The sequence below is a fragment of the Etheostoma cragini genome, chromosome 22 (assembly GCF_013103735.1).
Source record: "Etheostoma cragini isolate CJK2018 chromosome 22, CSU_Ecrag_1.0, whole genome shotgun sequence".
NCBI lineage: Eukaryota > Metazoa > Chordata > Actinopteri > Perciformes > Percidae > Etheostoma > Etheostoma cragini.
In genome coordinates this window covers 13987300-13999873 of record NC_048428.1, presented here as the reverse complement: position 1 = coordinate 13999873, position 12574 = coordinate 13987300, and the positions used below count along the sequence as shown (strand labels likewise).

The window sequence follows — 12574 nt, the reverse complement described above, 5'->3', positions numbered from 1 at the left end:
TCTGAACGGAACTGAGTGTGTCGCTTTCTGTTTCACTCTCTTCCTCTCCTAATTTTCATTTATAACATTGCCTGAATCCATTTCATACTGCATACTGATCTCTGAGCTAAATGCATTTGGACGGACTGTGTATGCGGTGTGCAACTGAATTCCATCAGGGAATAAAAAAAACAAGTTTCTGTGTAAGTTTCTGACTTGGTTTGTCAGGGGAGGAAAATAAAACCCTTCAGACTATCAAAACAGATCCATGATTTCTGCGAAATTCATCCCACAGTTATTTACGGCTACAGTACACTGTATTGGACACACCCTTGTGTGTGGGTGAGTATGTACGTGTGTGTGGCCCCGTACTGCTGGCTTGTGACTGTAATGGGCGGGTCCAGTACAGTGTGTGTACATTTTTCTCTTCCTTTGACTTTCCACAGCAAATTAATTCCCAGTCATATGAAAATGTACTTTCTTGGCAGTTATTGTTCAGAACAAACAGTTTCCTTTCACTGCTGAATAATAACTAGAGCAAACACAGAAGGTTCTTCAGCTTCAACTTGAACAATTTAGTTGCACACCTCTCTGGCTTTCTCATGCTGAGGACAAAATGCCCACAGGCACAAACGCAGTACACACATAGGGAACACGATCAGCTGGGGCCGAGGCACAGCTGTGCTGATGTAGTTGACTAAGTGTTCCTTGTCTGTGTCAGTGGAGGGAACCTTTGATGGTGAGACACAGAAGTTCATCAGCCTTTTATCATTTATCATCTGTCATTATCAGTATTGGGTTTAACACGTTACAAAAGTAACGTGTTATGTACGTATATGAATTAATATATTCCTTTTTGCTGTAACGCAGTAACATAACACATTACTAAGTACATTTGAGTAATATTCTACCCGTTACAATCACATTTGAACGCAACATTTAGTGGTGTATTGTTTGTTAAGAACACGGCGAAAGATTTATTTTTCATCTTCTTCTTCATACTTTAATTGAGTATTTTCATTTTCTCCTACTTGCCTATTGTACGTTTTACTTCTCTACTTTTTATAGCTTTAGTTACTTTGCATATTCCTATTAATGATACAAAATAGTGTGAATAATCAATGATGGATGAAGAGGAGACGTTATTGATCTGGTGGTGAATTTCAAAAGCTACCTGCAAAGTCAAACTTACGCTGTTATTTTTGGTAAAGTAACTCAAACGTGATGCAAAAGTAGTGTAAAGCATTACAACTCAGAGACAGTAACATTGTAATATAACAAATGACAGTAACTAGTAATCTTCAATGTATTACAGTTTGGAAATAACTTGCCCAATATACAGCACAACACACTGCTGTAACTATTACACAGAGCTGCTGGCATGGCTTTTAGACTTATTTTAAATTTAGGGAATAAATGCTCATTTATGGCTTAACATAATTATATTTCTTCCAACAGGTAATACAACACTTTAACTCTATAGTTATGTCATGTTTGAAAAACACTTTCAGGTCAAATGTACAGCAATATAACCAGGGGACCTTGAAAATGTGGTACCTCCAAGGTTTTAGAACAGTTCTTTGATCTTACAGTGTAAATCATTTCAATTCTTGAAAACGTGGTGTCCAAATAAACAAACAAAAACATTGAGTTTCCTGTGGATGACTCCAAGGGAACACATTCTGGAGTTAATGTACATAGTTTCTACAAGACAGAGATGATACTGTAGGTACCTCCCGCCAAAACAACTGATCACGCTGATGAATTGCATGATGCACAGCTGCCGAGGATGTGTTGGTTGCCATGCCAACACCTTGTTATAGTAACAGTTAGGCCTCATTTTCACCTTCCCCTGTTTTAACTGGTGTATAAAGGCCACAATACCCTAACGGACACACTTTCCTGTGATTATGTGATGTGTACTAGCTCAATGGCACCTCATGCTAATTGTCATTATCATGCCATCATGCCTGTGTTTACAGAAAAGAATTGCATCTTCAGGATTCAGTATTATCCTATTATCCTAATAATAATAATGTGCACATTCTTCTTTTTCTTACTATTGTAATAGGATAATACTCTATTAATTCCACAAGGGTAAATTACAATTTACACTCTGTTGTTATTACACACATTACACACAGGCCTGAATTACACACACATGCTAAGTCAGTGTAAGGAGAAATGGAGAGATGTAGGGGGCTGCCCATGGAAAGGCGCCCTGAGCAGTTGGGGGTTTGGTGCCTTGCTCAAGAGCTGACGTGATTGAAAAAGTGTTCCAGGTGTGTCAGGAGAGGAACTGGCACCTCTCTAGCTACAAGTCCAACACCATACTTTGGTTTGTATGTGGACTTGATCCAGCAAACCCTCCGGTTCCCAACCCAACTCCCTATGGACGGAGCTAATGCCATAACCTCTCCAGTATCTCTCTCAGCTGAAAAGATTATGTGTCTCTAAACTTGAAGGTATACTTGAGTGTGTGTGTATGTGGAAAAAATACCTTGAAGGAGCTGTGCACAAGGGTTTCGTCCAGGTCGATCACCACACAGGTTTTGCCGTAGTCAGCTATACTGACCTCAGGTAGGAGGAACTTAGCTGGAGGCTGCAGAGACAAATACACACCATTTACAATTTTGTGCATATGTACACAGCAGTTTATTAGAGGGAACAGGTTGCAGAACACACTCTCTCACACACTGATACTGGGGATTTGATGATGTCTCAGTCAGTGTGACACTTAAGAAACACTTATCAGGGTAAATGACCTGAAAGTAACTGTCACTAAGCTTCCTGATATTTCTCTGGGATGTTTGTTGTAATATTGCAAAATAGCTTAATAGCTTTCCTCTCAAATAAAGGCCACAAAAAGAAAAAAGTGCTAAATGTTTCCTACATTTCAGCTTCTTAATTATGAGGATTTTCTGTGAAGGCAGGATTTTTATTGACCCAAATCATTGATGAGAAAAACTCATTAGTTGCAGTCCTACTTCAAGCTAAAATAAGTTAAAAGCTAGATTAGCAGTAGCAGTAGCAGTATCACAATATTAATCAAATATTGATAATCAAATTAATGTTCCAGTGAGTAAACTTTGTTGCACTTGTGTGCATTACAACAGACGAAAAGTGCATAGAATCATTCAAAGTAAGTTGTAATCCTTTTTTTCACAATATGATTCTAATAAATGGTCACATGGACATATGACCTATCTGAGTAGTGCATTGTAGTACTGCATACTAAGCATACTTTTTTCAATATTTATTGGCTAACGTGTTATTTAATCAGTTTTACTAATAATCTGCTTTACGATTTAGTAAAAAAATTATAAATTCTTAGATGCCTAGCTTGAATAATTTAACTAAAACATTTAATTGAAAACATTAAATGTTGACTGTGCTGCCTTCAGGGTCAGGGGGGTAAAGGGGCAGATATGCAGCCATAGGGGGTACACATTCACACATGTACATTTATGCGCACGCCCGCAAGCACAAAAAGCACTGTATGCTGCTGCTCTGTATGCCGACCATATTCTGCTTGTATCTGTCTTTCCCTGCCTTTAGGTTATGCTGATTGTATTTATCATGTCTCATCGCGGGACTGCATGCCGATGTACCATGGGAAGAATTCCCTGTGAGCGAGGACACTAAATGACATCCTGTCAGGCCGTGATGAATGTGATTTACACATGCAGGTTGAGCACAGAAACAACGCTTGACCTTGACATTTTCACAAGGGATCTGCACCGCGATAAAGAGGCGCATCACCTGAAGGTAAAGCCTAGGGACGCTACCCTATAATGATAAAAATCAACCACAGCGCACCATGCTTAGTGATGGGAACTAATTTTTATTTGATAACTGTGAAGCACACAACTAACAAACAGATGCTGAAAAAGTTATTGGGCCTTGAGTTGACTGATATTAACAGTAACAGTTTAGTTACAGTTACAGTCTATTCATAGACGAAATAAGAACTGTAATGTATATTAATAGATATTGGATACAAACCAATATTAAGTGTTTATTTAATACTTAGTAAGTGGTTAAAGTAAAGTGTTGTACTGTTTACTGGTATACATGTGTATTTTTGGCTTTTTTGGCGTAGTATTATGATTGTGACACTTTTGTATTTGTGCCGTCAGACACAGAAACTAATAGCAAGTTTCAGAGGTGTCTGGTTTGTCTACTTGATGTTGTTTTGCGTTACAGTAAAGAGTGACGCAGACAACATGCCCAGGTCAGCTTGAGTTATTTAAGTCGCCTCTCGGAGTTCTGGCCCTCAATCCTGCCGGGAAGACAAAAAGCAGACGCCACATGCACTTCCTGCCATTGAGGGGAGGTGCCTGCTGAGTGGTGTGGTTCAAAGCTTGGCTGCAATGTGGGATGCTGAGAGTGTTAATATCCTAAATTACAGTTAACCACATGCACTGTGTTGATTCCAAAATAGCAAAATGAATAGTGCTTCAGCACAAACAACGTGAATGTCAGATGAAGTACAAATCATTGAAACCATCAAGCCCCCCTTCTAGTGGACATAGACTGAGTGCTTAATCACAATGTTATTTGGCTCAATAAAGACAACTGCCTAATTTAGGTATTTTAGGGGCAAGTTATTCAATTGATTTGATCTAATAAGGAAATCAATCACATGTTCTGTTCCACTGATTGAAGGAACTCAGGAGAAATGGACAAAAGGACAAAGCCAGAAATAAATCATACGATAATAAATACATTTAGATTACTTCTTTCCAACAACATGCAGATGAGATGATGAACAGTAGAGCAGAGAGAAGAGGTTACTGTGATTGGGTGATATGAAGAAGAATGAAAGATAATAATACATACACTGGGGATGGGGATGACCTGGACCTGGTCACACTGGAGCAAATAAACAAAGAGAGAGAGACAGAGAGAGAGAGAGAGAGAGAGAGAGAGACAGAGAGACAGGGTGGTAACAACAGAAAGAGCAAAAGCAAAACAGTGAAAAATCTTTGTGAGGAAGAAATCGAAATCTATATTCTAATTAGCAAATGTGCAGGAAGAAAAAGAGGGAAAGGGACATATAGTACACATTGTGATAGAAAGTGAAAAGAACTGGCTCAAAAACAAACAGAGCTGCCATAGTAACAAACACGGCTGGCCAGAAATCCAGCAACAGTACACTGCTGGGAGGGACTCCAAAATTAGCCACGCACTATAACAAGGCTTTTTATGGCGAGGTTCACTCTAAATTAATGTGAACTCATTTGTTCAGGAGGGGGTCCCGAGCGGGTCAGCACTGACCACATGTATAGTGTCTGTAAAGGGCCACACATTCCTCCGCTGAATGACAGACATTTACAGGTAAACAGGAGTGGAAATGTGATATGACTCCACTCCATTTATAGCCCAGTGTACCTGCCTTGGCAGCAGATCGCCATGTTTGTGGAGGACCTCGGAGGTTTAGCGCCTTTTTCCGTAGCCAGAACGTTCGCTTGACACATCCTTATTACACTGGTCAGAGTGTGTGTGAGGAGAGGGGGAGGTATGGGTGCCAAGCAATCCATCACACCACACACAAGACCCACTTTATGGGGATTAAAGCAGTATGTGTGCATGTGTGTGTGCGTACACGTGTTGTCATGGCTATATAGTAAGACTTGCCAGAAAGAGCGAGTGCGTCTGTGTCTTTTGAGCTCCTCTGCGTGTTCTGTGTTATTTTGTGTGTGCGGTTGTGTGCGTAGGCAGATTTTGAAGAATGCAAGATGGGAAGCCAGCCCATATTTTCAAGCAGTGGATGGTAAACAACCTCTGGGTTCAACGAGTTTTGAAGCAGCTGGAAAAAATTGTGGAGGGAGCTCAGCGAGGCTGCACAGCGCCGCAGCCTCTGCAGGAAAAAGCAAACCCTAACAAGCACCCCCTAACGAAATCAAACAAATGTTACTCGAGGATTCCTGTCATAAAATATCAACTAATTCCCACAGGATTTTGTTTTTAGCCATGTGGATGCAAATTGTGGGGAATTTGGATTCTGACCAATAAACTATATGGGAGAAAAATGAGCATCACCTTGGGAGGACTTTCATTCTCCTCTGGCGGTGGGGGCAGAGAATGTGTCTTGTTGTTGGCGGGTGGTGGTTCCACGTGGTACTCATTGTAGTTGCGGAAGCAGCAGAAGAATGGGCTGAAAATGCTCCTGCTGCGATGCTTCTTTAGGCTGCTGTTGGACTGGGAGACTGTAAGAGATCATGAAAGAAAGAGTGAGGTTATTTTGATATGCCAGCCAGTGGTGGAGGAAGCATTCTGACGTTGTACTTAAGTAGCAATAAAACACTGTTAAAATGCTCTGTTAAAGGTAAAATTCCAGCATTAAGACTGTTACATGTAGGCTACTTTAACATTTTAAGAAATATGCTTTTTTTTACTTTCTCTTGGAAAATGAAAGGAAAAGATTGATATCCTACCACTCTCATATCTGTCCGTACAATGTAAAGCTACAGCTAGCAAACAGTTAAGTTAGGCTAGAATAAGACAGCCTCTGTCCAAAGCAATACACTGTAAAAAGACAAATTGTTGTTTTAACATTTCTAAGCCCATCATTAAGCTTAGTGTCCAATAGCTTAATATTTAACAGGCAGATTTGAAAGTGGTATTAATCACAAAATGGATTGAATGTAAAGTGCCCAAGGAAGAGAGATAGCACCTTTGAGAGTTACATATAATTGTATATACTGTTTTATGTGCTGTCAGGTAATACAAGTCCTCAGATGTTTTCCATTAATTTTGTGTGTAGAGAATAATACAATGCTAAATAAGTAATATTATGTTTTGTTGGTAAAAAAAAACCTCAATTGTAAAAATAGCTAGAGCTGTCAAATAAATACAATGGAATAAAATAAATAAAAAAACTGATATTAGATTTACTGTGTTTATGCCAACACATAACGGTAGGTATCATACAGTATGTTTAAAAACCTTAAAAGAAAGAGACAGAAGGGACATTCAACGTTGCAGACTGACTGTTTCACATGCATCATTGCATAATCGTGACAAAAGGGGCCGAGATGTATGTTGTACAGAACAGCGAGGGAGCACAGGGACAAAAATAACCATCGCTGGAGCGTCCTTTGGGAAGGTAGTCCAGTTAATTAACATCAAGAAAGAAGGAGAGAGCAAGATTAATATCAAAAATGTGAGAAAAGAGGCAGAACATATGACAATAAAAGAAAGAAGAGACCCCTAATGTTCAATCAAGACTGACAATCAGTGTACACATGTAGTTGATTCTATATTTTAAACCATTTCTATTATTTGACAATAACCTATGCTTGGTAAGCAGGGTTTATCAGTCGCAGATCCAGGGTAGAAAACACATATAGGGCCCATAGGTCCCTGGTTACATAATTCTTCCTCCACTGCCTTCGAAACCTATGGCCTGCTTTCACACTGACAGAAGAAGGAAAAAAGCGGCACAGATTATAATTTTCATATTTTCTATACTATATTTTCTGTGAGGATGAGTGGATAAAAATAGAAATTTGGGGAGCTCTGGTACAAAGGCTAGATCTGCAATCATCCTGAGGTGTTCTTAAAGTAGGAATTCTGCCAGTTTAATTGCGTTGAAGGTAATTTCTAGGCATGGAAATCCCAAATCTGTTTCGGGACTTTGAAGTGTCCATGGGCTGACTTTAGCTGGAATCATCATTTTGGTGCCTTGGAGTGGCCATCACACATCATCCCTATTTGCTGCCGTCTTGTTAACGTGTTCATACATTCGTGTGACACACTCGGCCCAGTTAGCCATGCATGCTGAGGCTGTGTGAAGCCTGCTCGTGTTCTGAGAGCCTTCAGATTGACGTCTGGAACTATCCTCGGGTTGCTCCTACTGCATCTGACAGGCTGCAGGCAGTTTGTCTTCAGTTACTATATAACCCGCCTGATGATTGAAGGAGATGTTCTGCCCTTGTAGACCTGATGCACTTACTGCTGCTACAGCAAACTGATAAAAGTACACTGACAAGAAGTATGGACTGTATATTTCTCTGTCTGGGGGTTTAAAAGTAAACTTGAATGTTTACCGTTATAAGCATGGTTGTAAAAAAAAAGGAATTCATCTGATTAGAGAAAAGGAAAAACAACACACACTGAAAGTATTAACCCCATAAGAGCAAGGTTACTAAACACACACACACACATACACACACACAAGTAAATCTTGGTAAGTTGCCAGGACTTAATGTGGTGAAATTAAATACATATGCCAAATGCTTTTACTGTGGCACAACCTTAAAAAACTAACTATGAAATGTGAAGGGTTGGTTCACCCAAATAGTGTGAACTGGTTTAATTTCAGGGGACTGGAATATACTTTGTGGTGCCCCATTTTCTAATTATTAAAGGCACTTTTGTATCATGGTTTTTAAAGGTTGTGTATCTAATAGCTTTGTTAAAGGTTAATAAGTAATATACTTATGATGTATAGATCATGTATGAGCCATTAATAACATAAATGTGTTGAGCTCCATTAACAAAATTGCATTCACTTCCATTGCATTGTGGGTGGCAACAGAAATCCCTTAGACACAAAAATTGAGGAAATAAAACTCAAACTATTTAAAATAAACAGTTGTAATTTGAGTGATTGGACCATTTGACATTGTCAGTTTCCAGTTTGGACGGACCCTGAGTTCTCCCTCACGCTCCTTAATGTTGGCCTCAAACTCTTTGCAGTCATACTTTGCTCCTCCATTTTGAGACAGTCTACATTTTCCCGCTCTGGTCTGCTACCCTTTAAACTGCCCCAAAAAAGCAGGTGGGAGTGCGAGAGCTGGAGAAAGAAAGGAGAAGGAGCTTGGAAGGGAAGAAAAGGGCGTGGAATTGGTAGGGGAGTCACTGTGGCAAGACAGCCTTTACTTGAGTCTGATTCTGACTCCACCCCTCCTATACCACCACCCTACACAAACAGAGCTTTCCTTTCTCCCTTTGATACAAACAACACAGTTGGGACGTACGCACTCACATGTTTAGGCAAAGGGCCACATGAACAGTGATCAACAAACCGCATTCTTCACAGACCGACAAACTTATTTCTTTCAATGTCCTTGCTTGGGAATGTGAATGGAATTGGTTCGCCTTGCATAAAAGTAACGCACTGAGAATTAACAGCCAAAGGTTAAAGTGCAACATTCACCATTAAGAACACAGGAGGCCAGGCTTGCACAAACAACAACAAGTTATATCAGTCAAATGAAAAACACTAAAAAGCACCCAGGAATTAATTAACAGTCTGCAGTTCTGCTGATGAGGGATCCACCTCACTAAAATCTAAGGAAAATGTGTTGCATGCAACTGGTTTTATTTAACAAAAGCTCCGTGGAGAGAGAAAGAGAGAGAGAGATATGAGGCCAAAGTTGAAGCCTCCTCCGAGCAGGTGCAGAAATATTTACCCACTGAATATATTTTATCTGATCAGCATTCTCCCTTGATGTGAGCTTTAAAACACATCCCTTTATAGCATTGCCTGTGTTGGTGAGCTTGCTGAATATTAGGTAACAGTGATAGAAGGCTGTCTAGTCAATCCGAGCCAGCCGGGGCCCATGCTCTCTGTCACAGAAACAACCACTAACGAGGCCGGAAGAGGGAGAAAATGCAGGAAATTCTCAGCATTCCTGACAGGAAGAGATAATCACCCCGTGACCCAGTGTGTGGACTAAAGCCAAGCTCCAAGAGGGAATATGATCGCCGGCTTAGCGCAAGACTTTTGAGGTAGCCTCCTTTACTGTAGCTTTAAAAGAACTAAAAGTACGTGCTCAGTCAAAACACATCATGCCCCATTTAAAATACAATATAGGTTGTAGTTTAGCTGGCTGGATGAAGTCTCAGAGTTTTATGTCAGGACCTTTATCACTCTTGAGCCAAATGCTTCTGGGGAAGCAAAGCAGCAGGGCAAACTAAAGCTAATTCAGGTTTATTACAACTTTGGGCCTATTTTCACAGCTGTGCATCTTGTTTCTCAGGGCTGGAACGATATGCTTTTGTCCGAATCAGATTATTTCGCTATAAATTGGTGCTGATTTGATCTGTATTTTGATTTTCATTTATTGCAATCCTAGTAGTATTGTGATTCAATAGCATTAAGTACTGCAATTTTCTTTTCCTTTTTGAACAAAAGCAAAAGTTGAATAATACACTTCTAGAGACAATTTATCATGAGAACTTTCTTAAAACTAATTGTTACCTAAAAGGAATGCACATCACATATTAATCAGTCAGTCTGACATTTATTTCATTTGCAAAGAAGAACATAACATGCATTTACTGCATTTTTTGCTTTAGTTCTGTTTTGTTGGAAAAATGATATGCTGTAGTCACCGTTGGCAGTACCATATCAACAGAAAATAATTAGGTGAATCATTGGTAATGATCATTCTGTGCTGAATTGTTCCACCGGGTTGGCTGGTCTACACCATTATCAGTATAAAATTGTTCTGTTGTTCTGTTGTTAGAAAAGACCAAAAAAGGCAGGAAACCCCCGATCTACACCAATTTATTTGATCCAAACATGAGCACACCTGAATGAGCACAATATTATATAATATATTGGAATTGATGGTGCCTGTGATCGGGGGTTTCATGCCTTTTTATTCTCTTTTCAGTTTCCAACAAAACCGAACTAAAGCAAAAAGTGAAGCAAATGCATGTTATGTTCTTCTTTACAAATGAAATAAATGTCAGACTGACCTTGAGCTGCACTCCAGCAGCAGTCAGTTGACCTGCCAGGCAAGTAAAGTGTATAGTGCCCGGGGGGCATGAAGGTAAATATGAGAATGGTCCAGTGAAGGTGCAGCTTAAATAATTCAGATGGAAAACAGGCTGGTTTTAAATGGCACAGCTGGGTACTTGACACTGAAATAAAACAACCGGGAGTCGCAGGGATTTCCATGTTATATATGCTATTCAACGCTGCAGTATAACAGAAGAACAGGCCTTTCTGACACAGTGATGACTTGACATCATGGCAAAAAAACACAAACAGCCTAATTGAGTGAGATCTTGAGTGTCTGGAGTTGGCATTAAAACTAGGACCAGCTGTTTATGGCTAATACTGTATAACACCATGTGACGAAAAATACTTGTTTGGCTGCAGCCAAGTGAATAACAGTACTCTTCACACATGCACAAACAAGTAATGCACTATAAGCCTGACGCCTGGGATCCTGAGTTGACACCACTCAGAGGCAAAGTGAGCACCTAAAGAAAAGTTGTTTCAGTCCCCAGCTATCCTTAACAGCAACAGAAAATAAGCAGCGAGGGGGAGCTCCTTGTTGTGCAATGTGTCAGCATGATAACACTGTGAAAACAATCCTTGCAGCATACACTATCCTTCCACTTGGGATGCTAAGAAAGGAAACACTTTTATCTTCATTTTAGATGGGGACTGAGACAACAGTAATGGCTACATTCACTCATGTCTTGACTATTTTCTAATTATCCCTTCATTGTTTTAAATGTACAAAATAAGTGTCTCCATACCACCAGCACTAGGTTTCATCTTCAAAGAGCTTGTTCTGTTTGATCAAAAGTCCAAACCCCAAAATATATAAAATTACAATTACATAAAACAAAAGGGAAGCAGTAATTATTAACATTGACACAGCTGAAAACAAAAAATATTTGGCTTTTTTAAGTGCCATGATAGTGGCATGGCAATGTCAGTCCACCACTTAGGTTCTGAATGGAAATAACTCATCAACTATTGGATGGATTTCCATTAAATTTGGTATGGGCATTTATGCTCCTCTTTTGATGAATTGTAGGTACTTTGGTGATCCCGTGACTTTCATGTAGCGCTATGATCAGTCAACTTTTTAATGTGTCCAGTACTTTGGTTTTTGCAAATACCTGCAAAAATAATGGCATTGCTGTCCTTTGTGTTTGAAGCTGATTATTAACTAAGTGTTATCATTGTGAGCAGGCTGACATTAGCATTTGGCTCAAAGCACAGCTGAATACAGACTGACTGAGCTGCTAGAATAGCTGTAAACATTGTCATTTAGTTTAAAAATGTATTCTTTGTTTAAGGCCTATTACAATGTCAGGTAATTTCTTGGCTTGATGACTGACCCCCAGTCTAAAACTCAAAGACTTTCAATTTAAAACAGAAAGAACCATCAAACCGTCACATTTTGCTTGATAAATATTCTAGATGGTTTTTGAATCAATATATTTCACATGACATACATTAAGCAGATTCTTTTGTCCAAAATGACTTCCATTTTTGTCATCCACATACATCGGGAGCCAGTTCAGCCATTCAATGTCTTGCTGAAGCACACTTGGACTTGTGATCATCGTTACCCTCCAATACTGCAACTTTGAGCTAACCCATTACACCAACTGAGCTACAGTCACTCTATTATTTTGTTCATTCCAAAAATCAGATGATTGGAGGTTTCTGCACATGGGAAAATCCCACCAAGAGAAGTGATGATAATTACAACAGAACAGATTCCAAAACAATATAATACGTAATAATAATACTCCAAAGAGCATCTGCTTAACAATACACTGCACTTGAAAATCTGCGTGTACGCACGCACACACACACACACACACACAC

At 39.5% G+C, this 12574-nt stretch overlaps 1 protein-coding gene across 3 annotated transcripts in view; it reads right to left on the bottom strand.

Moving 5' to 3' along the window:
- Positions 1-12574, bottom strand: part of ctdspla (CTD (carboxy-terminal domain, RNA polymerase II, polypeptide A) small phosphatase-like a) — a 30311-nt gene that overhangs the window by 6719 nt on the left and 11018 nt on the right. Inside the window, exons 2-4 of one of the 3 annotated variants that reach the window (XM_034861678.1) lie at positions 6025-6191; positions 4822-4854; positions 2480-2581 (exon numbers count right to left, since the gene is read on the bottom strand). In XM_034861678.1, coding sequence (XP_034717569.1) covers positions 2480-2581; positions 4822-4854; positions 6025-6191 — 302 coding nt within the window. The remainder of the gene's footprint in view (positions 1-2479; positions 2582-4821; positions 4855-6024; positions 6192-12574) is intronic. The other 2 variants (XM_034861679.1, XM_034861680.1) reach the window with 2 other exon arrangements.